Here is a 24,762-nt window from a genome sequence, read left to right on the forward strand (position 1 = left end):
AGATGAGTTCTACACTTTCCCATCAGTTGATCCCTGACAAATTTGTAGGTGTTCGCTGTATACACGATGTCGTCAAGGACTACCCTGTGGCCAGAGTAACTATGGGAACAGACTATGGTACTTTGTGCCATGAGGGCGAGGTAGTCAAGTACTTGATACATCCCACATTAGTGTGGTGAGTCTTTTCTTTTTTTGGTACTATGGCAAAAGGGGTCCATACTTAGTGTCTCGGACAAAAGCCAGACCCCTCAGGAAGAAGCCCCATCAAAATCACCGCCACCCGGTAATCCGACGCCGGGGAAATATAGAAATAGTCCTTGGATGACTTCAATGGATCCAGCGGATGAGGGATACAATGCAGTCTCACATGGCAGCTTCTAACAATACGCACGGTCACCGGGATCTCGCCTCAGCACAATTTCCCAGCCCTTCGCAGGTTACCGCCAACTGACTCCGCCAAAAATATGAGTCTATTGTCCTGTGTCCTGGGATCAGCCCATCGATGGGGGAGGTTCACACCAACTTTTAACATGTGGCTACATTGAGAAGTTTCCAGAAGCTACCGCCTCCTTTCTGTCTTACAGGTTTGTGTATTGGATGAGTCCCATGCAAAGAAGAACCAAGACCGAATCCCCCGCTAGATGCAGTACAAGCGAGGTGGACCTATTCCTGATTACATTACAGTCCGAAAATGTTGCCGGTATGGGGTCTTGAAATTGCTAGTGGCAGCCTTGTGTGCTGAGGGGTTAATCAGGCATGACAGGGTTGGTTTTTTTTGTGAGTAGTTGTAAGAGCTGGGTGGGATGGCCACTCGCCATATATCCACCTCAAGGGTTTGGTTCGGCAGGTTAAATATCTGGCCACTGAGTTTTTTTTTCTGTCTGTGTATCTGGAGGCAAGAGAGCTTCAGAGAAACGTTTGTGCAACTGTGCTGGACTTAGCTGATTTTACCTTGACCGGGCGGATTCCTGCAGACTTATGGACTGTCATACGTTATTTCTTTGTTTCCCGTTTTTGCCACAACAGCCATGTTTATTTCAGTGAACTCTGCACTGGTTTATGCCATGTTTTAAATAAACCAGCAGGATAAACATCCTTGTGTCTACCTCTGTGAAGCAGCTGAGTGAGTCGCATTACCACAGGGGTTACAGGGAACAGTCTCCCGGTAACTCCTCCACTGATCCCAGAATGCCTTTTCCTTATTGAATTCGTAGGTGGAGTTCCACTCAGTGGCCCTTGATGCCTCTAGAATGGCCTCTGTATGCAGTTCAGCCTGGAACTTTGAAACCCCTTGCTAGAGTTAGCTAGAAGTCACGTTAAGGCCCCAAACTCACTGGACCCCTCTGGCACCTGCTCTCATCCTGTTATCCCCTGGATGATGAGGGTCGAGAAGGCAGTGCGTTACTTGCATGCTGGGCACTATAGCAGTGGGTAACAGCGGCTATGAAGCCTGTCTCCCCTGAAGATAACAACACTTTCCCACCATCCTGACAGGCCGTAGATAACATTTTACCATCATAATGTCAGACTGTGGATAGCACTTTACCATCATCCTGACAGGCAGTAGATAACACGTTCCCACTATCCTGACAGGCTGTGGATAACATTTCTTTAACCTCCTGTAGTGCCTCAGGATCAGTCCGTCATGACACTCGCCAGCTACATGTGACCACCTTTCTCGTGGTCCTCTCACTCCTGGTAGAGGATCCTCAGCAACATCACCCTGAAGCGTGACATGGCTGAGTTCCCCTGGACCACAGAGCACATCATCATCATACACAACATTGACATCCATATTATAAACATTTGGATCACATGACTTACCAGATCTGGGAGGGTTGTCAGAAACATATTGAGCAATCAACCGTCCAGGATCGGTCCCCTGCAAAACATTTGTGGAGACGTTCTCTGATAGACTTGCTGTGGGCAATTGTGGCAAACCGCACAAATGAGCCTTTGGTAAGGACGGCAGAACAATTGGTTGGCTTTAAGCAGGGGCCTTTCCAGTTAAAACTTTTACTCTCCTTGGTTACGGCCCCTGCTCAGCCACATAGGAGTCCGCTATGCTTGCTGCTTGAGCCGTATCTTTGGGATTGCGGTCCTGAACAAACTGTTGCACAACCTGTGGGCAGAGTTTCAGGAACTGCTACTTCAGGAATAATTCTTTTATGGTCTCTGCAGTGGTGGCAGACATGCGCTGGTCCACTGTTCCATGGTGACTCTCTAGTGGTCAGAGAAGTAAGTGTAGGTTTCCTGAGGGACACACTGTATATTGCAGAACTCTCGACTGTACTTCCCAAGATTTAGGTTAAACTCCTTCGTCGGGTCCTTTTTAATGCCTTCATAGTCACCACAGTGCTCTCTAGTTAGAGCTACAAACATGTTCCGGGCTCCACCTCCCAGGGGTTATCCACTACTAGGACAACCCCTTCTTAATATAAATGTTTGCTGCCATTAAAATACAGTATATACAGTCAGGTAAGGGTGAAAGGGATAAGCAAGAAAGTTACTAGACCTGTTGTCATGGGAGTGGCGCAGATCTTGCAAAGGGGAGCACTCTATTTAGAGCAAGCTGCATTACCCAGTACTGAAAATGGGTTGTAGGTCAGAACCTGCTTTTACTAGGAACCAGCCACTCCCACCTACCTTCCCTGGTGACCTCAGATGGGGGGCCACTAAATATGACTCAAGCTCAGGTACCAAAAATTATGAGATTCCCGATCTTAATTATATCAGCTCCCCTGCAGTTCTCAGGTGGGACATATTAACACCATAATTCCTATCAGGATTTTAGCTCTTTATACATATTAGACATGGCATATACAACTTTTATCTATCTGGATGATATTAATTCTGTCTAATGTGTAGACCGCACTGTAATGCAAGTGAATATCTTGCGTTTCGCCAAAATGTCGAAAAATATTTCTCCCACATCTATAGAATTTACACCTGTTACAAAAAACCCACTATATTCATACCTGGTACAGAAATGTTCAAAATAATAGCAGTCCAATATGACTAACCAGATTAATCACTGTTTTTGGTATAAATTATATTACCACCTGTCACACAATTTACAAGTTTGTGCAGTAGATTCTAAGAAAACCACCAGACTCCGCATTCATGATCTGCAGGATTTTGAGTCTGTATTAGGCTAATTTCACATTTGCGTTAGAATCCGCAGCGTTTAATCCGCATCCGCAAGTGCAGGAAAAAACGCATAGAAACACATACAAACGCGGCGTTTTTTAGACGCATGCGGTTAAAAAAAATGCCGCGTTTGCACGCTTTTCCATGCGTTTTGTCATGCATTTGCATTTTTTGGTGCGCATGATGAAAAATTTTACAGGAGAAAAATCTAGATAACCAGAGACCGTCAATGTGACTACAGAGGGCGTGTATTATGGGATATCTATATATAGACCCTAGGAATGCTGAAATCTTAACAGTGTGCTACTGTATCCATGTATCCTGTGTCATGATGGATCTTCGCATGGAGAGCTTTTATTTCAACCTGGATTTAAGCATCAAGCTGTTTCTTGCCTGTGTGTTTGCTTGGGAGCAAGACAGAAATCGTGAAAGATGGAGAAGGAGACAGCGTAGGCGTTTTTGGAGACAACCCATTATCGAACTATCACACGCTGTATGGCGAGCTTAATGCCAACCCGGACAAATTCACAGAATATACAAGGATGTCGCAAGACTCTTTCCGGGATTTGCTTGCTCGTGTCCAAGGAGCCATACGGAGACAGGACACCCAGCTCCATAGAGCGATTCCACCAGAGGAACGTCTGTTGGTTACATTAAGGTATGTAACAAATCTAAGCAAATGCCAGTGCTAATTTGGGGTATTCTGACATGTAATTTTTTTTGTATTTTCCTGTATGTCTTTAGCATAACAACACCGTAAATAGAATTGATTGTAATTTTTTTTTTTTTCCCTCCAGATTTCTGGCAACCGGAGAGAGTTTATCATCCCTCCACTTCCAATACCGGCGTGGAATTTCCACCCTGTCTGGAATAGTTGCGGACACCTGCCGGGCTTTGTGGAATGTTCTCTGGGATGAGTTTATACCCCTACCCACCGTGGACATGTGGATTGAAATTGCTGAAAAATTCTGGAGTGTGTGTGATTTCCTCAACTGTGTGGGAGCGGTGGATGGAAAGCACATCCGCATTATCAAACCAGCCAGAACAGGATCGGAGTACTTCAATTATAAAAAATATTTTTCTGTTGTGCTCATGGCAATAGCTGATGCGGACTGTCGCTTCATCGCCGTGGACATTGGAGCTTTTTGTCCGTGGCAACGATCCCCAGACTTTTAAGAACTTGGATATGGACCGCCGTGTGTATGGCAAAAATTGTAATTTTCCAAGGCCACGACCTCTCCCCAACACTCAAAGTCCACCGATGCCATTTGTTATGGTTGGGGATGAGGCCTTTCAGATGTGTGAAAACCTCCTGAAGCCATATTCCAGTCGGGACTTGAACCACACTAAAAGGATCTTTAACTACAGACTGACCAGGGCCCGAAGAACAGTAGAGTGTACCTTTGGGATTCTAGTCTCAAAATGGCGCATTCTTGCAACAACCAGTAATCTAAAAATGGAGACAGTCGACAAGGAGGTCAAAGCCTGTGTGGTTCTCCACAATTACATAATGGCTAAGGAGCGACCCAACATTAAACTGGATGAACCAATTGCAAACCCATTGCCCGATTACCAGCATCACCCGCTGCCGTCAACTGCTGAAGTTGGCCACATGCGGGACCAATTTGCTGCCTTTTTTTAATCAGATATTGGACGTGTGTCATGGCGGGACAATGTTGTGTAAATATCCTGTTGGGATTTTGTCTGTACCAGTTATTTTCTTAACTGTTACTAATATTTGTTGTTAATAAACTTTATTTTTTGGTATCCTGACCATGTCTCCTATGTATTTCCTCTACAAACCAAGGCTGCCCTCACACTAGCAGTATTTGGTCAGCATTTTATATCAGTATTTGTAAGCCAAAATCAGGAGTGGGTGATAAATGCAGAAGTACTAAATATGTTAATATTATACTTTCCCTCTAATTGTTCCACTCCTGGTTTTGGCTTACAAATACTGATGTAAAATACTGACCACATACTGCTTAGTGTGACGGCAGCCAGGTTGTTAGTGGTAAGGTTGTTGACGTCATTGCATCCTGATTCTGCTCTGCAGTATCCATTGGACGCAGACTGAAGAGACAATGGCTGTTTAATACAAAACAGATCTATACTCATCAAGTAAGGTGTCAGAAATAATTAATTCATGATGCACATATAACAGCCTCATGAATTCACTATTTCTGACACATGTCCAGGTGAGCATAGATATGCCTTGTATGACCGCCATCGTCCCTTCACTTTGTGTGAAATAGATTACGTACGCAGAAGAGAAAAAGGAGGTTATACAAGGCAGTTCTCTACTCACAGGTCAGGTGTCCTAACTAATGAGTTTTTGGACACCTGACCTGTTGAGTATAGTTCTGCATTGTATTGCCACCATTTTCTCTTCAGTCTGCAACACTAGTCACAGACTAAGCAGAACGAAGAGATTATGGAGAAAATACAAGTATACATTTTTTGGTCCACCTCATATCTCTATACTAAAGACACACAAAGTGTTGTACTTGCTAACTACTGGAGCTATGATGTGGCCAAAAAATAAAGTGTGCGGCGCAGTGTTTTATTTGGCGCACGGTGTGTGTTGCCAGCGGCGAAATACACAATTAACCACACATAATTGGGGGAAAAAGCAATAGTATTTATTTTCTTACAAACAAAATTTTTATTTAACTACGCCTGCTTGGGGTAGAGTGATGGAAATGGGGTGTGTGAGCTGTGAGGCCTGGCTAAGTGTGGACGACGCAGGGGTGGCAGGAGAAGGAGCAATTAAACTAGTGGGGTCTGGTAGTTCGGGGATGTGGCTTGACACATGAAAGGCCTGAGACGCACTGGAAGGGTGAGACAAACCTGACATTACAGACACACTGGGAGGTGACGGGGGAGGAATACTGATAGTACGCATTTTTTTATTTTTTTTCCCTTTCTGGGATCTACGTGTTCTGGGAAGCCTCGGTGGGCTCATTTGTCATGGCATGGTCGTGGTGGGTGACTTGTCAAGGTCTGGCTGCACTGTGCTTGTAGAGCATGCAGCCATGCCAGAGTCCATAGTGCTCATAGAGCGTGCAGCCATGCCAGAGTCCATAGTGCTCGTATAGCGTGCAGCCATGCCAGAGTCCATAGTGCTCGTAGAACAGGCAGCCATGCTAGAGTCCATAGTGCTCATAGAGCGGAAGGCCATGCCAGGGTCCATAGTGCTCGTAGAGCGGAAGGCCATGTCAGGGTCCATTGTGCTCGTAGAGCGGGCAGCCATGCCAGAGTCCATAGTGCTCATAGAATGGGCAGCCATGCTAGAGTCCATAGTGCTCATAGAGCGGAAGGCCATGCCAGGGTCCATAGTGCTCGTAGAGCGGAAGGCCATGCCAGGGTCCATTGTGCTCGTAGAGCAGGCAGCCATATCACAGTCCATAGTGCTCGTAGAGCGGAAGGCCATGCCAGGGTCCATTGTGCTTGTAGAGTGGGCAGCCATATCGGAGTCCATAGTGCTCCTAGAGCGGAAGGCCATGCCAGGGTCCATTGTGCTCGTAGAGCGGAAGGCCAAGCCTGGGTCCTGCTGCCTCATGGTGTTGGTAGAGCGGAAGGCCATGCCTGGGTCCTGCTGCATTGTGGTGGTGGTAGAGCGGAAGGCCATGCCTGGGTCCTGCTGCATCGTGGTGGTGGTGGAGCAGAAGGCCATGCCAGAGTCCTGCTGCTGCATGGTGGCGGCAGTGGAGGAAGTCCAAGCAGGAGCAGCAGTTGTCATGGTGGTGGCAGTGGGCTGTCCAACAGCACTCGGCATGGTGGTGGTGCTGTAGTGGTGTCCGGCAGTGCTAGAAATGGAAGGCCGTGCAGTGGTATGCAGCAGAGGTCGGCATAGAGGCAAAGCGTGATAGTGTAGGCACAGGTGAATATGCCTCCACTGTCTGCTGAAAATACCAATTCTGCTGCATAGCCTGCACGTAAGCAGCATTGCAGACCTTCAGGTCTCACCCTTTAACTTTGGTGCTGGTTTGGCAGTGTGGAAGCCAGATCTGAAATGTCCGCACAGGACCTGATCGGCCTTTACCTGCGCTTGCCCTTCCTGGCACCAAGGGAGTGATTCTGAAAATGCTCCAGGTACAGTTTGCATGTTATAGTAATGTAATGGTGTCTTTCTTTTTATACTCTTTATACATTTAGGAGGCCGTAATGGCACAATGTTAATAAAATACGTAGAGTAGGACTGCCCCATTATGAGATTGCCGTGAAGTGGCGGGGTAGCTCAAAGAATTGATCATTTATTTGCTAAATGTCTCATATTTGAAATACAGTTAGAATTCAGTATGTGCATTTGCACCTTTTGTGTTGCGTTCTGACCATAAGCAGTGCTGGCTTCTCCCCTTCTCCTTAAGCTGGAGATCAGGAGTAAGGTATTCCGACATGCCCTGTTCAATTTGGTTAAAAAAATTATGTGCTGGCTTCTGGAGGTCGGCTTTTACTTGGTCAAGGCTTTTGGTGACCTCCTGGATACGTGTATTCATAATGCTAATGGCAGTATCCAGTCGGTCACCCAAAGCCTTGAGTCCATCGTGAAAAGCCGAGCTCAAGTGAAAAAATTCGGGCATGAGTGACCTGTCCGATGCCCTCTGTCGCTGCCGGGAGGAGCCCCCAAAAAAAGGGGTAGAGGCAGAGGATTGGGAAAGGGGAACACCTGATGGACCAGCTTCCTGGTCTCCAGTTAGTGTGGCAGGCCCACTTGCTGCAGCGCTGCTGGATGGCTGGGATGGGTCCGTGGCTGTCTGATGAAGGACCGCTCCAGAACCTGAGTCAACAGTGCTGCTCCATGTGCTGTGAACAAAGGAAAAAAAAATAATACCAAAAACTAAATAAACGCCAACCCCTGTTGAATAGAAACATACAGATTATGGCAATACAACACAACCTAATGCACAGGAGAAATTCTTACGTTCTCTGGGCAAGGACCGGTCTTAAAAATGCCAGAATGCGATGGTATTTATACTTTCGGATCCTTGCTCCAGAACCACTGGGAACACGGCTCTCTTGACGCAGGTCCATGTTGAAGCGGTCCTTCATCGAACGCCAACGTGTTTTGACTTTGAGCACTGTTGAAAAAACAAAACATAATGGTTAAACAATGTACTTTTGGCCGTGCTCACACAACTGTGTGTGATGAGAGAAACTCCTGAGAGTTTGTGTCATCACACACAGTTGTGTGAGCACGGCCAAGGTCTCTGCTGCTTCACACTGCATTGCAATACTTACAAAATGCAGTTCGGACCCGAGTCGGGGCGTTGTCATCCCACATCGCTTTGGCCACCTCATTCCATAGGCGCCGGATCGTCACGTTGTCCGAGTGCTATGGAACCCGGGTGTCCCACAACGGGACTCGCTCATGGACCAGGGAGATGAGGATATCGTTGTCAATGAGGTCCTCATCCCATTCTGGAACCTAAAACATAAATGAAGACATTAAATGTTGTATACATTAACATAAGGAAAAGAAAGAAAACAGAGGCTGAGAAATGGCATGAATAAGGAAAGTCAAGATAAAAAAGGAGTCCAGAAGAAAAATGTAAAGAAAGAGGAAAGTAAAGAGAGGAAGATTCTAAAATACTAAAGTGAGGATACAGTAAACAGTCAGCCACGTATACATACAAGCTGCCGCCTTGACACCCGACCGTGACCCCGCTACTCCTGCTCACCCTCTGCCGCAGTGGAAGAAGTGCTCTTAAAAAAGGAAACAAAAATTGTCATATGTGTAGATGTGACAGTGAATACTTACAATCTGAGGAGGTGAGTACTCACTTCACTGACATGTTCCGCTTGAGAAGGCCCACGACGTTGCTCCTCATCAGAAGAAGAAGACATTCTGATGCATTCAGAAAGAAAGAAATGGCAGAAATTAGGACATGTAGAGACAGAAAATAGAAAATAAAGGCATTGGCTTTGATATACCCACATCATTCAGTCTTGTTTCCTCCAAGGTTCTGGCCTGCGTCTGCTCTGCTTCTCTGTCTGCTGAGTAGTGACCTGCAACTGTCCACTCCCTCCCTTTATCACGTTGTATGTGGGGGGTTGCTAATCAGTGTCTAGACATGTTTTTCTCTGGTGCAACGCATGCGTTCAGGAACGCAAGCAAACGCATGTGCTTGCGGCCACATGCGTTCACATAGACAGCAATGCGTTTTTTTGCCGCATTTCTTCCGCTAACAACCGCATACGTTTCTAGGCAAATTGACGCCTCTAAAATTACTACATGTAGCGTTTACTGCGCCAAACCGCAGACGACGAAACGATGCATGCGTCGTCGAACGCTGCAAAACGCAATCAAACGCAGACACATGCGTCCCTAATGTTAAATATAGGAATACACAACGCATGCGGATTATTGCAGAAGAAACGCTGCGGACACAACCGCAAATGTGAAACCGGCCTTAGAATAATTAATTGAAAGGGGTGTGTTCAAGATAATAGCAGTGTGGAGTTCAATTATTGAGGTCAATCATTCTGTGAAGAAACCGGTGTGAATCTTGTGGCCCATATTTACCCCTTTCTGACATGAGACGTACTATCCCGTCGAGGTGGTCTGGGCCCCTAGCCCCTATGACCACCGACGGGATAGTACGTCATCACCGATCAGCCACGCTCACGGGGGGAGTGCGGCCGGGTATCAGCTGATTATCACAGCTGACATCCGACACTATGTGACAGACTGCTCCTGGCACATTAAGCCCCGGAACACTGCGATCAAATATGATCGCAGCGTTCCGGCGGCATAGGGAAGCATCGCGCAGGGAGGGGGCTCCCTGCGTGCTTCCCTGAGACCCTTGGAACAACGTGATGTGATCGTGGTGTTCTGAGCGTCTACTCCCTGCAGGCCCCGGATCCAAAATGGCCACGGGGCTCCTTCCGGGTCCTGCAGGGAGGTGACTTGCAAGCGCCTGCTCTCCAGGCGCCGGCAAGCCTGCAGCACTGCCTGTGTACAAAGTAAAACCACAAAAAAATAGTGCAAAAGTCCAAAATACATATAAAAATATATTTATTCAACCAATAATAGACAAAGACAGCAAGGCAGGAGACGTGAACAAAAACCTCATGGAACCTGGGAAGAAGACAACGATCCCCAGATGGTAGTAAAACAAACACCCCACGGTATTGTGGGATGTACAGATTTGCTCACATATAAAAAGGCAACACACTGTCAAATGGTTACATGAAGATGATAATATAGTACTCAACAATAATTATAATGAATACCCATAGACAGGTGAAAGTAAAAATGATGAAAGTGAACATACCACAGTAAAATAGGGGATCACGCCAGCTCCAGCCCACCCCAACGCGCGTTTCGGAAAAGTCCTTCCTCAGGGGGGGTGCCAGGTTCTATGGCCGGTGGAATATATAGTGACCAAGCCGCCGGGTCCCACCAATGAGCGGATGCATCACCACTAGCCGGCCACACTTGTCTACGCCAGCCACACACGGGCCCGTGTGTGTCAGCGCAGAATCGCGGACCGGAAGCGGAATGACGCGTACCACGCATGACCGGAAGTATACCGGCGGCCATTTTAATTTGCTCTCAATTAAAAGGAAGGACTTTTCCGAAACGCGCGTTGGGGTGGGCTGGAGCTGGCGTGATCCCCTATTTTACTGTGGTATGGTCACTTTCATCATTTTTACTTTCACCTGTCTATGGGTATTCATTATAATTATTGTTGAGTACTATACTGTCATCTTTATGTATCCATTTGACAGTGTGTTGCCTTTTTATATGTGAGCATATAGCATATCTGTACATCCCACAATACCGTGGGGTGTTTGTTTTACTACCATCTGGGGATCGTTGTCTTCTTCCCAGGTTCCATGAGGTTTTTGTTCACGTCTCCTACCTTGCTGTCTTTGTCTATTATTGGTTCAATAAATATATTTTTATATGTATTTTGGACTTTTGCACAATTTTTTAGTGGTTTTGCTTATTAGCATTGGTGTGTCCCACACTTTTTACATACATTGGCTGTTTGTATCATATGATTATATGTGATAGCATGAGTATACAATTGTGCACCAGCCTTCAGTGTTTGCCTTGCTTTGTCTGTGTACAAAGTGTCAGAACAGCAATCTGACACTATAGCACGATGTCACACCCTGGGACAAAGTGAAAAAGTTTAAAAATATATATTTACATGTGTAAAAAAAAAAAACCCTAAATAAATAAAAAAAATATATATATATTGTTCCAATAAATACATTTTTTTATGTAAATAAAAAAACTAAACAATAAAAGTACACGTATTTTTAGTATCGCCGCGTCCGTAACGACCCGACCTATAAAAGTGTCCCACTAGTTAACCCCTTCAGTGAACACCGTAAAAAAAAAAAATGAGGCAAAAAAACAATGCTTTATCATCATACCGCCGAACAAAAAGTGGAATAACACGCGATCAAAAAGACGGATATAAATAAACATGGTACCGCTGAAAACGTCATCTAGCAAAAAACGAGCCGCCATACAGCATCATCAGCAAAAAAATAAAAAAGTTATAGCCCTCAGAATAAAGCGATGCAAAAATAATAATTTTTTCTATAAAATAGTTTTTATTGTATAAAAGCGCCAAAACATAAAAAAATGATATAAATGGGGTATCTCTGTAATTGTACTGACCCGAAGAATAAAACTACTTTATCAATTTTACCACAGCGGTGGACGCCGCGGCAGCTCTCGGGCCACAGGCTACGTCCTATTCATAATTGGAAATCCTTCCAAATAACTTTTGCCCTCATTACTGGCTTGCACAGCCGTCTTTCATCACAGCATATCCCTTTAAACGCTGTTGATGAAGGTCCCCGACTAGGACCGAAACGTCTTTGTCATACATTGGGATAAATAAATTTTCTCAATACTTCACCGCTAAGTTGAGTGCCGGGTTATGCTTTATTTATCAATTTTACCAAACGCGGAACGGTATAAACGCCCCCCCCAAAAGAAATTCACGAATTGCTGTTTTTTGTTCAAAAATCGGAATAAAAAGTGATAAAAAAATGTAATATGCCCGAAAATAGTAACAATAAAAACGTCAACTCGTCCTGCAAAAAACAAGACCTCACATGACTCTGTGGACCAAAATATGGAAAAATTATAGCTCTCAGAATGTGGTAACGCCAAAAATATTTTTTGCAATAAAAAGCGTCTTTTAGTGTGTGACAGCTGCCAAACATAAAAACCCTCTATAAAAATCCTCTATAAATAGTAAATCAAATCCCCCTTCATCATACCCTTAGTTAGGGAAAAATAATAAAATAAAAAAATTTATTTATTTCCATTTTCCCATTAGGGTTAGGGTTGGGGCTAAAGTTAGGGTTGTTGCTAGAGTTGGGGTTAGGGTTTGGATTACGTTTACGGTTGGGTTAGGGGTGTGTCAGGGTTAGGTTTGGAGTTAGAATTAGGGGGTTTCCACTGTTTAGGCACACCTGGGGCTCTGCAAATGCAACATGACGTCCAATCTCAATCCATACAATTCTGTGTTGAAAAAGTAAAACAGTGCTCCTTCCCTTCCGAGCTCTGCCGTGCGCCCAAACAGTGGTTTACCCCAACATATGGGGTATCAGCTTACTCGGGACAAATTGGAAAACAACTTTTGGGGTCCAATTTCTCCTGTTACCCTTGGGAAAATACAAAACTGGGGGCTAAAAAATCATTCTTGTGGAAAAAAAGATTTTTTATTTTCACGACTCTGCGTTATAAACTTTAGTGAAACACATGGGAGTTCAAAGTTCTCACAACACATCTAGCTAAGTTCCTTAGGGGGGGTCTAGTTTCCAATATCAGGTCACTTGTGGGGGTTTCTAGTGTTTAGGTACATCAGGGGCTCTGCAAACGCAACGTGACGCCCGCAGACCATTCCATCAAAGTCTGCATTCCAAAACGCCACTTCTTCCCTTCCGAGCTCTGCCATGCTCCCAAACAGTAGTTTTCTCCCACATATGGGGTATCCGCGTACTCAGGACAAATTGGACAACAACTTTTGGGGTCCAATTTCTCCTGTTACCCTTGGAAAAATACAAAACTGGGGGCTAAAAAATCATTTTTGTGGAAAAAAAAATGATTTTTTAATTTTCACGTCTCTACATTATAAACTTCTGTGAAGCACTCACCACACATCTAGATAAGTTCCTTAGGAGGTCTACTTTCCAAAATGGGGTCACTTTTGGGGAGTTTCCACTGTTTAGGCACATCAGGGGCTCTCCAAACAAGACATGGCGTCCTATCTTAATTCCAGCCAATTTTGCATTGAAAAGTCAAATGGCGCTCCTTCCCTTCTGAGCTCTGCCATGCGCCCAGGGGTAAAGGGGTTAAGAGTGAAGCCAGGACATGCTGTACATGCATTTCTCCTTGAAAGTCTGAGAAATATTGGTCGTTCAGAAGAACAGCACACTATGATTAAGATGTTGAATAGAGAAAATAAAACTTAAAAAGAAGTGCAGACAATGATCGGCTGTTCAGCTAAAATTATCTCCAATGATTTAAAATGGAAAGCCAAACCAGAGAGACGTGAAAGAAAACAGAAGACTACCATTCTAATGGATGGAAGAATAGCCAGAATGGCGAAGGCTCAGCCGATGATCAGCTCCAGGATGATCACAGACAGTCTCAAGTTACCTGTGACAGTTAGAAGATGTCGGTGTGACGCTAATCTCTTAGCAAGAAGTCTCCGCAAGGTCCCTATGTTAGAAAAAAAGACATGTACTGAGGTGGACATAATTTGCCAAAGAACACATCAACTGGCCTAGAGAGAAATGGAGAAACATTTTGTGGACTGATGAAAGTAAAATAGTTCTTTTTGGGTCCAAGGGCTTCAGACAGTTCATCAGACGACCCCCAAACTCTGCATTCATGTCACAGTTCACTCTGAAGACAGTGAAGCATAGTGGTGCAAGCATCATGATATGGGCAGGTTTCTCTTACTACGGTGCCAAACCTATTTACCACGTACCAGGAATTATGGGACAGTTTGCTTATATTGCTTAAACTCACCAGTAAACGAGCAAAATCTTGGTTCCAGTCCAACACAATTGAGGTTATGGGGTGTCCAGCCCAATCCCTAGACCTTAATCCGATAGAACCCTTGTGGGGTGACATAAAAAATGCTTTTATTTTTAGTTTCTGAGGCAAAGCCAACAAAAGCCAAAAAATTGTGGGATGTAGTCCAAGCATCCTGGGCTGGGATAACAGGTGAGTGGTGACGGTGGCCAGAAGATGGTTGACTGCATGCAACATAAATGTGAAGAAGTTCTAAAAACTGTGGATAACAACTAAATATTAGGTTAGTGATTCACAGGAATGCTAAATCCACAAAAACTATATATTGTGAGCTTGTAAAGACAAATGCAGACACCGCTACTTTTTAGAACAGCACAATGTTCATTTTTTGCTATATTCTGTTAAATAGTTAGAAATTATCTACATTTCTCTTCATGTTTTGAATTAGAAACCAGTGTGCAATGTTCCCAATGCTGGAAATAAAAACTAGTGTAAAGATTTTGTGATTAACTCATGTTTTTGAACACTCTGCTACGTGGCTCCAAAGAGTCTGAGATCATGGGCCATGTGTTGCTTTGCAGTCAGGAAGGACTTATTTACACAAAGTGGCAAATATCACCATAGAAGACTGTTATTTACTATTCATACTGACCACATCACAGGAGATGGCTACATCACAGCAAAGGGTTGTAGAGCAAAGGGGTGGAGTAGAGTGTTAGCTCTTACATGGCCCTAATTTACAATTTATTTGTTCATATGAGAGTGACAATCAGTATCAATCATTCTGTATATACACACTGCACAGTACCACTTCTCCTGTCCTGTATACTGGGTGTAATTATCAGTATCTGTATTATTCTGTATATACACAGCACAGTACCACTTCTCCTGTCCTGTATACTGGGTGTAATTCTCAGTATCTGTATTATCCTGTATATACACACTGCACAGTACCATTTCTCCTGTACTGTATACTGGGTGTAATTCTCAGTATCTGTATTATTCTGTATATATACACTGCACAGTACCCCTTTTCATGTCCTGTATACTGGGTCTAGGTCTCAGTATCTGTATTATTCTGTATATATACACTGCACAGTACCACTTCTCCTGTTCCGTATACTGGGTCTAAGTCTCAGTACCTGTATTATCCTGTATATATACACTGTACAGTACCACTTCTCCTGTCCTGTGTACTGGGTGTAATTCTCAGTATCTGTATTATTCTGTATATATACACTGCACAGTACCACTTCTCCTGTTCCGTATACTGGGTCTAAGTCTCAGTATCTGTATTATTCTGTATATATACAGTGCACAGTACCACTTCTCCTGTCCTGTGTACTGGGTGTAATTCTCAGTATCTGTATTATTCTGTATATATACACTGCACAGTACCACTTTTCATGTCCTGTATACTGGGTCTAGATCTCAGTATCTGTATTATTCTGTATATATACACTGCACAGTACCACTTCTCCTGTCCCGTATACTGGGTCTAAGTCTCAGTACCTGTATTATCCTGTATATATACACTGCACAGTGCCACTTCTCCTGTCCCGTATACTGCGTCTAAGTCTCAGTATCTGTATTATTCTGTATATACACTGCACAGTACCACTTCTCCTGTTCCGTATACTGGGTCTAAGTCTCAGTACCTGTATTATCCTGTATATATACACTGCACAGTACCACTTCTCCTGTCCCGTATACTGGGTCTAAGTCTCAGTACCTGTATTATCCTGTATATATACACTGCACAGTGCCACTTCTCCTGTCCCGTATACTGCGTCTAAGTCTCAGTACCTGTATTATTCTGTATATACACTGCACAGCACCACTTCTCCTGTTCCGTATACTGGGTCTAAGTCTCAGTACCTGTATTTTCCTGTATATACTGCACAGTACCACGTCTCTTGTTATATACAGAGTCCCTCTTAGGGTCTGTTGCGGTTTTCTTGTGTTTTGTCACAAAACCTTAAGGATGTCCTAGTCCCAGCAAAGTGGATGAGATTCCTGATGTCTCGCGCACATGTTGCTTATTTTTTCCTTGCAAATTTCACCAATGAGTGGGGAAATAACTGCAACAAAAAAGTATGTAAAAAAAATTAAGAAAATTGCAGGTATTTTCCCAGAGTTTTTCAGCAGAATGTTGTGCTGCAATCCTGAGCGTGTGGACAGAGTCTCATTCTGATGCGTGCGCTGTAATGTCACCTCTTGAATGTTACATGTTGTCACATTGTACATCAGTGTTGTATGATGAGATGGTGGGGGTTGTGGTGCTGCCTTCCTTTGCAGAGGCTCCACACCCCGTCACCTTTCTTCCTCCATCTAGGGTGTGTGTATTTGGGAAGCCTGGCCCGGCTCCAGCTCTTCTCCATCCTCCTCCTCTGCTGAATGTGGAGCTGCAGTGGTTGTGCTGCCATGGAGTGGACGAGACCCTCATCATCCTGCGCTGGTGTCTGACCTCAGCCTGATGTTCAGCTTGTGCCCATGCCTGCTCCCCATGTCTCCTGGCTGCAGTGGCCGCCGCCGCCTCCTCTGCTTTATTTCTCCTTGTGCTTGAGACACTAAGATGGGAGAGGACTGGTGATTGTAGCATGAGGTGAGGAGGATGCTGGGGGTAGTGATGCTAGGCTGCTTCATGTCTGTGCTGCTGCATACATGCAGGTTCTATCGGGAGGGGATGTGTCTGCGGTGTGACCCCCTCCTTCTCCATCACACGCAGCAGCCGGTGTCCCCAGAAAGGCGTGAGGTCTCCATTATTCCTGCTCCACCTCAGCAGCTCACTTCTATTATGGCTGCGCAGCTCTCATTTCCAGCTGGGCATTAATGGGATTAATACTTTTATTCTGGTGTTTTTTGGTGCATGCCTGTCTTACCCCAGAGTTTCCTGCCAGGAGCGCTCTGCTCTAAGTGTAGCCCATGTGATGTATCACCCTGTAAATGCCATCAGCTGGCCACTCCAGTGAGGGCTTGTGTCCATATGTCCTCAGATCAGGGGTCTGTCAATAGAGTATGGTGTTTGTTGGTGAAAGGTGTGCCTCAGTGTGGCGTGTGATGCTCACGGGGGGCTCCTTGGTGTGGTGTTTGATGGTGACAGGGGCACATCAGTGTAGTATGTGATGGGCGCATTAGTGCAAGTGATGGTCATGGGGATGCATCGGTACGAGTGATGGTGACAGTTGTGCCTCGGTGTGGGGTATGATGTGATGGTTGCTCCTCGGTTAGGCACGGGGGCGCATCACAGGGGCGCATCGGTATGGTGTATGATGGCCACTGGGGCGCATCAGTGTGGTGTGTGACGGTAATGGGACGCATCGGTCTGGTGTGTGATGGTAACGGGCACATCGCTGTGGCGTGTGATAATCATGGGGACACATTGGTGTGGTGTTTGACAATGATGGGCGCATCAGTGCAGTGTGTGAGGGTAATGAGGGCACATTGGTGTGGCGTGTGATGGTCACGGGGCGCATCGGTGTGGTGTTTGATGGTGACAGGAGAGCATCAGTGTAGTGTGTGATGGAAACGGTGCATCGGTGTGGCGTGTGATGGTCATGGGGGCGCATCGATGCAAGTGATAGTGACGGTTGTGCCTACAGTGGATATGTAAAGTATTCAGACACCTTTAAATTTTTCTCTCTTTGTTTCATTGCAGCCATTTGGTAAATTCAAAAAAGTTCATTTTTTTTCTCATTAATGTACACTCTGCACCCCATCTTGACTAAAAAAACAGAAATGTAGTACGGTAATTTTTGCAAATTTATTAAAAAAGAAAAACTGAAATATCACAAGGTCATAAGTATTCAGACCCTTTGCTCAGTATTGAGTAGAAGCACCCTTTAAAGCTAGTACAGCCATGAGTCTTCTTGTGAATGATGCAACAAGTTTTTCTCACCTGGATTTGGGGATCCTCTGCCATTCTTCCTTGCAGATTGTCACGATATGGTATGAAATATCATATAGGTTTAGTTTCTCTTGTCAGCCCAGGATGTGGGCTAAGAAACCCCCCCCTTCTCTTTTACTTCAGAGTTGAGCTGCCTTTCCACTGTGCATGGGGGAAGAGAGTTTTATTGACGAAAGGCATTTACGACCGGCATTTCCTGTAGTAGAAAGTGCTCAGCTTTAACTGTTAGAGAAGATTCTAGAATCATGAAAGTCCTTTGTTCTGTTTTTGAAAGATATTAGGCAAACGATTTAAAATACGAACACAAAAATATATCGTCATAATCACACTCGGAGGATCTACCCATCCCTCGAAACACAGGTTTCTAGCTCCATCTGGTACAGAGGTAGGGATTGCTCTGTCAGTGTGCGTGACAGGTGGGACATGTTTGGTCTCACTGGAATGCCGGCGATGATACGAGATGAATGAGGGGTATGGTGCGATTATGATATGTTCAGCAGCGGAATTACAAGTCTTAGAAAGATTTAGCTTATACTTAGTCAGAATGCAGAGAGAGGAGGGACTGGGATAGCCAGCCCTTTTGGTGATGTCACCAGGCTAAACTATAACTGTTTTGGCCGGACTCCAGCAGGCAGTCTGCTGCTGGAAGAACATGTGGGTCTGACCTGAAGAGCTGTACCTCATGCATTGGGATTTTTGGGAGCCCCTCCCCCTAGCATGGTGTTTGCCTGAACTGATATGAACTAAGAACATGTGAGTTATCTTTTCTTCCTTTAATCCTTTTATTTTCATAATTACCTTGTACATATTTGCAATTGTCTCATTTGTAACATCTTTGTAAAATATTTTTATAAAAAGCACTGCCTACATTCTGTGGGGTATATTATTTCATGCCAGTCCTTTCTCCCTGCTCTAAAAACGTACCCTAAGTCTCTTGAAGGGGAATTACGCTACTGTTTTGGGGTTAGCTCCGGACCCGTTTGATCGGAGCTGGTGGCAGCTTACCGTGTGCCGGCTTTTGGGGGGTCACTGTAGCGACTGCGGCTTGATAATTATTGTTCCTGCCTGAGTGGGAGTAGTTATCGCGTCGCTGCAGCGCGCCCAATAGCCAGTACATAGCAGGCAGCCTTTCTGGCGACTAATTACCCTAGGTGCAGTACCTAATCTGACCTGAGAGTAAGGGGGGCGCCAGAGAGCTGCAAGTGTTGAGTGAAACTGTAAGCGGGATACACAAATCCCTGCAGTTCATGGTATATTGAAGAGCAGTGGGATACCTAAAATAAGCCCCTGCTGTAAACTAAGAGGTCAATAGCATTGTGTGTGTTCTTTTCATCACATTGTGGCAGTGGAGGAAAACTAGGATAAGCCCCCTGCACATGTGATAGCCGTCTGCTGGTCTAAAGTCACCCCAATCCGTGACATATTGGTGGCAAGGCGGTGGGATATTAGAGTATTAGTGATTTGGTTTGAGCAATCATTCCTCTCACTAAAAACTTGCAGAAAGTTCTTGCGAGAACCCTGCGCAAATAAGTTTGGGAGAACGAACTCAGTGCTTGTTAGTTGTGAGACAATTGTGTACTGGTAATTATCCCTTCCCTTTTTCTTCGTTTTTCTATCCTATCTTTTATTTGGCAACCATGGTTGTGCTGGGAGAAACCTTTTATGAGCAGCAGACCAAAGACACCCTTGTGGCCTTGTGCAAGTCACAGCACATTGACTATGCAAACAAAAACAAAAGCCAACTGGTCGCAGTCCTGATGCAATGGGAAGCCGCTCTAGACCACTCACAGAGCCCAGAGGCCGCAGATGCCAGCACCAGCGAACATGGTGCTGCAGCAGAGGTCCAACCACTGAATGCTCACCCCGTTAGCAATCCGGGCGAATTGGACCCCCACCTGCAGGCGGCCTTGAAAGAATTCCCCACTGACGACCATGAGGGACGTCGGCAGCTGATTCAGCAATACTGGCAGGAGGCCGAGGCCCGAGCCGAGCGAGAGGCCCAGCGAGAGGCTGAGAGAGCCGAGCGAGAGGCCCAGGCCCAGCGAGCCGAGCGAGAGGCCCAAGCGCAGCGGGAGTACCAGCTGCAGATGGCCCAACTGCAAATGCAGGGGTCGTCCCAGAGCCGTGAGCCCAGCAGCGCTCAGACACTAAAGCCCCGGCCCGACCACTTTCCTGTTATGGAAAAGGATGGGGACTTGGACACTTTTCTGCGGGCCTTTGAGAAAGTCTGCAGACAGTACCAGCTGCATTCACAAGAATGGGCACGATACCTGACACCAGGGCTGAGAGGAAAAGCTCTGGAGGCGTTTGCTGCACTCCCTCAAGAACAAGATGGTGACTATGAGGCCATCAAGCAGGCTCTCATAGCTAAGTACCAGCTTACACCCGAGGTGTACCGTAAAAAGTTTCGGACCCTCCAACGTGGCCCACACGACAGTTACAGTGATGTGGTGCATGGACTGGGGACCCACTTTGACCAGTGGACCCAAGGACTCTCAGTGACCACCTTTGCACAGCTGCGAGACCTGATGATCAAAGACCAGTTCTTCCATCTTTGCCCAACTGAGGTGCGACAGTTCGTGATGGACAGAGAACCCAAAGACGTGACGAAAGCAGTGCAGATTGCCGATGCCTACGAGGCCAACCGTAGATCGGAAGTGCGGAAGCCAGTCACCACCAGCTGGAGAGGGGGTAAGCCTGCAGCCAACGCCAGTACCCCTGCCAGCCAACCCACCAGAGGTCCTGTCCCCGTGGCCAACAGCACCAGACCAACCACCGAACTTCGCCAGTGTTACCACTGCAGGCAGACTGGACACCTCAGTCACCGATGTCCAGCCAAGCAGAAGAACCCCTCATCCCAGGCCCCAGGGCCTAATGCAGCAGTTCTTTTGGTGGGTGGTGTGGCTGGGAGGGGGTGTGATAACGTACAGCATGTCATTGTGGGAGGTCGTGTTGCTACAGGCCTCAAGGACACCGGGGCTGAACGAACCCTCATCCGACCTGAACTGGCGGCCCCTGAAGAGATCATTCCGGGGAAAACCCTAACTGTCACTGGGATTGGGGGCATCAGCTGTCCCTTACCGATGGCCCGGGTTTTTATTGATTGGGGTGCCGGGAGCGGGGTGAAGGAAGTGGGGCTGTCTGATAATTTGCCCACTGATGTTTTGTTGGGGACTGATTTGGGGAGGTTGTTTGCATACTACGTCATTGACACCCCTCCCCAATCTACTAATGAGGGTAAAGTTAACCCTGATGATGATGATGATGATGATGGGAAATCGCATGTGTTACCTGACCATGCTTTATCTTGTAGTGATGCATCTGTTAACCATTTTTTCCCTAGGATTGATGGTGAAAATGTTGTACCTGTGCCAACTGTATCTGATAATGATGTTTCTGTGAAAGTTGATGTGTCCATAGGTACAGGAGTGCTCAGCCACGTCGCTCTGCGGAGTGAGACGGCTGAGGAACCCCTGGCAGGGGCAAGTGTCGGTGCTACCGGAAATGGGGAGATACATGGGAACCGTGAGGAAGGTGATGCCATGCAATTGACCAGTGCCACCGAGGAAGGTAACTGGCCCATAAGTAGCAATGCTCCTGAGGTAACGGGGGTGGATGGGGAGGTAGAGCCCATAGCAGCATCAGCTGATGGGTCTGTAGAAATCCCCGGGGAGACAGCCTACGTAGCTGCTGTCACCCGCAGTCAGAGTGCCCGGAACGCAGATACCTGTCTGCCTTCCGGACCCTCCTCAGTCACCAGTGTGACTGAACCAGAGGTGGACCCAGAGCAGGTCCCCGAGGGCTCCCGTGGGGAAGGGACCCTGACATCGCTTCTGGCTTCCCCTAGCCAGGAGTTTCAGGCCGCTCTGCACACAGATGCGAGCCTAGAGAGTTTGACACAACTCGCCGGGACGTCATTCTTCGAGACTGATAAGGAGAAGGTGTTCTGGGAAGGAGGAAGGTTGTACCGGGAGACAGTACCCGGAGAATCACAAAAGGAGTGGTTGAGGGAAAGACAGCTGGTCGTCCCACAGCAATTCCGGGGTGAGTTGTTGCGGATTGCCCATGAGATCCCGCTAGCTGGACACTTGGGGATCAGCAAAACTAAGGCCCGGCTGTCTCAACACTTCTATTGGCCTAAGATGGGGACAGATGTGTCAAACTACTGCCGCTCCTGTGTCACCTGTCAAAGAGTGGGGAAGGCGGGGCCTGCTCTTAAGGCTCCCCTGATCCCTTTGCCAGTGATAGAGGAGCCTTTCCAGAGGATTGCGGTGGACATTGTGGGCCCGCTGGCCGTCTCCAGCAGCTCTGGAAAGCGTTATATTCTTACTGTGGTAGACTACGCTACCCGGTACCCAGAGGCAGTAGCTCTGTCGTCAACTAGGGCAGATAAGGTGGCGGATGCCCTGTTGGCCATCTTTTCACGTGTAGGATTTCCCAGGGAAATGCTTACTGATCGAGGGACCCAATTTATGTCTCACCTAATGGAGGCTCTCTGTAAGAAAATGCAGGTGAAGCACCTGGTATCGAGTGCGTATCACCCACAGACCAATGGCTTGTGTGAACGCTTCAATGGTACCCTCAAACAGATGCTACGCATGCTGGTTGAGACTCAAGGGCGCGACTGGGAGCGGTACCTCCCACACCTGCTATTCGCTTACAGAGAGGTTCCGCAGGCCTCGACGGGGTTCTCCCCCTTCGAGCTCCTGTACGGCAGGCGAGTCCGGGGACCCCTTGGGTTGGTAAGAGAATCCTGGGAAGAGGAGTCGAACCCTTCTGAAGTGTCCATAGTGGAGTATGTCATGCGCTTCCGTGACAAGATGCAGACCTTGACGCAGTTGGTGCATGACAACATGACGCAGGCTCAGGCTGATCAGAAGCACTGGTACGACCAGAACGCCCGGGAGCGGACCTACCACGTGGGTCAAAAGGTGTGGGTGCTGGTTCCTGTACCAACGGATAAGCTTAAGGCAGCCTGGGAGGGCCCATACGTTGTCCACCAACAGCTCAACCCGGTCACCTATGTGGTCACGCTTGACCACACTCGGGGTAGGCGAAAGGCCTTTCACGTCAACATGATGAAGGCTCATCACAAACGTGAACCTTTCGTCCTACCGGTCTGCAGCGCACCCGAAGACGGGGAGGAAGACGCCCTCCTGGACATGCTGGCCCAAGCCAAGGCCCGTGGGTCCATTGAGGACGTGGAGGTAAGCACCTCGCTAGATGAACCACAGCGGTTGCAGTTGCAAACCACACTGGAACCCTTCCGGGTCGTGTTCTCCAACCGGCCTGGAAGGACTGAGTTAGCGGTCCACGAGGTGGACACCGGGAATCACGCCCCACTACGGCGAACACCCTATCGAATCTCTGACCAGGTGCAGCAGATTATGCGCCAGGAGATCGATGAGATGTTACAGCTGGGGGTGATTCGACGGTCAAAGAGCGCATGGGCCTCACCTGTTGTTCTCGTGCCAAAGAAGGACCGGAACACCCGGTTCTGCGTGGACTACAGAGGGCTTAACGCCATTACAGCCTCTGACGCGCACCCAATGCCGCGCATCGAGGAGCTGCTTGAGAAGTTAGCTGGCGCAAAATACCTGACAATAATGGATCTGAGTCGCGGATACTGGCAGATTCCCCTGAGCCCCGAGGCGCAGGAGAAGTCCGCCTTTATCACACCCTTTGGACTGTACGAGTCCACGGTCATGCCCTTCGGCATGAAGAATGCCCCTGCCACTTTCCAGCGGATGGTCAATCTCCTGTTTCAGGGACTGGAGAAGTACGCTGTGGCGTACTTAGATGACATTGCCATCTTCAGTCCCTCCTGGGATGAACACCTGCAGCATCTCGAGGAGGTGCTCGGGCGAATTCACCGAGCAGGACTGACTATCAAGCCGGGAAAGTGCCAGATGGGCATGAGGGAGGTTCACTACCTGGGGCACCGGGTAGGCGGAAACACCCTAAAGCCAGAGCCTGACAAAGTGGGCGTGATCGTGAACTGGCCCACTCCCAGGAACAAGAAACAGGTGATGTCCTTCCTGGGCACTGCAGGGTACTATAGGCGCTTCGTGCAGCACTATAGTAGCCTGGCAAAACCTTTGACGGACCTCACCAGGAAGAAACTACCCCACATCGTCAACTGGACAGATGGCTGTGAGGGGGCCTTCCAGGCGTTGAAGACAGCACTGTGCAACGCCCCTGTGTTGAAAGCAGTCGACAGCAGTCGACCGTTCTTGGTACAGACTGACGCCAGCGAGTTTGGCCTTGGTGCTGTGCTCAGCCAGGTTGACTCGGAGGACCAAGAGCACCCCGTGTTGTACCTGAGCCGGAAACTTTTGCCGAGGGAAGTGGCCTACTCCACCATTGAGAAGGAGTGCCTGGCCATAGTCTGGGCCCTGCAGCGCTTGCAGCCCTACTTGTACGGTCGCACCTTCACGGTGGTGACCGACCACAACCCTCTGCGCTGGCTAAGCACCATGTGTGGAACCAATGGCAGGTTGCTACGCTGGAGCCTTGCCCTTCAGCAATTTGACTTCACCATTAAACACAAAGCGGGCAAAGAGCATGGTAATGCAGATGGACTCTCCCGCCAGGGTGAACCCACGGAGGTGCGCATGGAGGCATACCGAGAGGTTCTGCCGCCGTAGCGCACGCTAAAAGGGGGGGGTGTCACGATATGGTATGAAAT

At 47.2% G+C, this 24,762-nt stretch overlaps 1 protein-coding gene across 3 annotated transcripts in view; it reads left to right on the forward strand.

Moving 5' to 3' along the window:
* GARNL3 (GTPase activating Rap/RanGAP domain like 3) overlaps positions 1-24,762 on the forward strand; it is a 190,340-nt gene that overhangs the window by 75,385 nt on the left and 90,193 nt on the right. The window contains exon 1 of one of the 3 annotated variants that reach the window (XM_077284905.1): positions 16,452-16,772. The exons of the other annotated variants lie outside the window; for them this stretch is intronic. Coding sequence (XP_077141020.1) covers positions 16,768-16,772 — 5 coding nt within the window. The 5' untranslated portion in view covers positions 16,452-16,767. Of the gene's footprint in view, positions 1-16,451; positions 16,773-24,762 lie in introns of those variants that run through there. 3 annotated transcript variants of the gene reach the window in all.

This window comes from Ranitomeya variabilis, chromosome 2, assembly GCF_051348905.1.
Source record: "Ranitomeya variabilis isolate aRanVar5 chromosome 2, aRanVar5.hap1, whole genome shotgun sequence".
NCBI lineage: Eukaryota > Metazoa > Chordata > Amphibia > Anura > Dendrobatidae > Ranitomeya > Ranitomeya variabilis.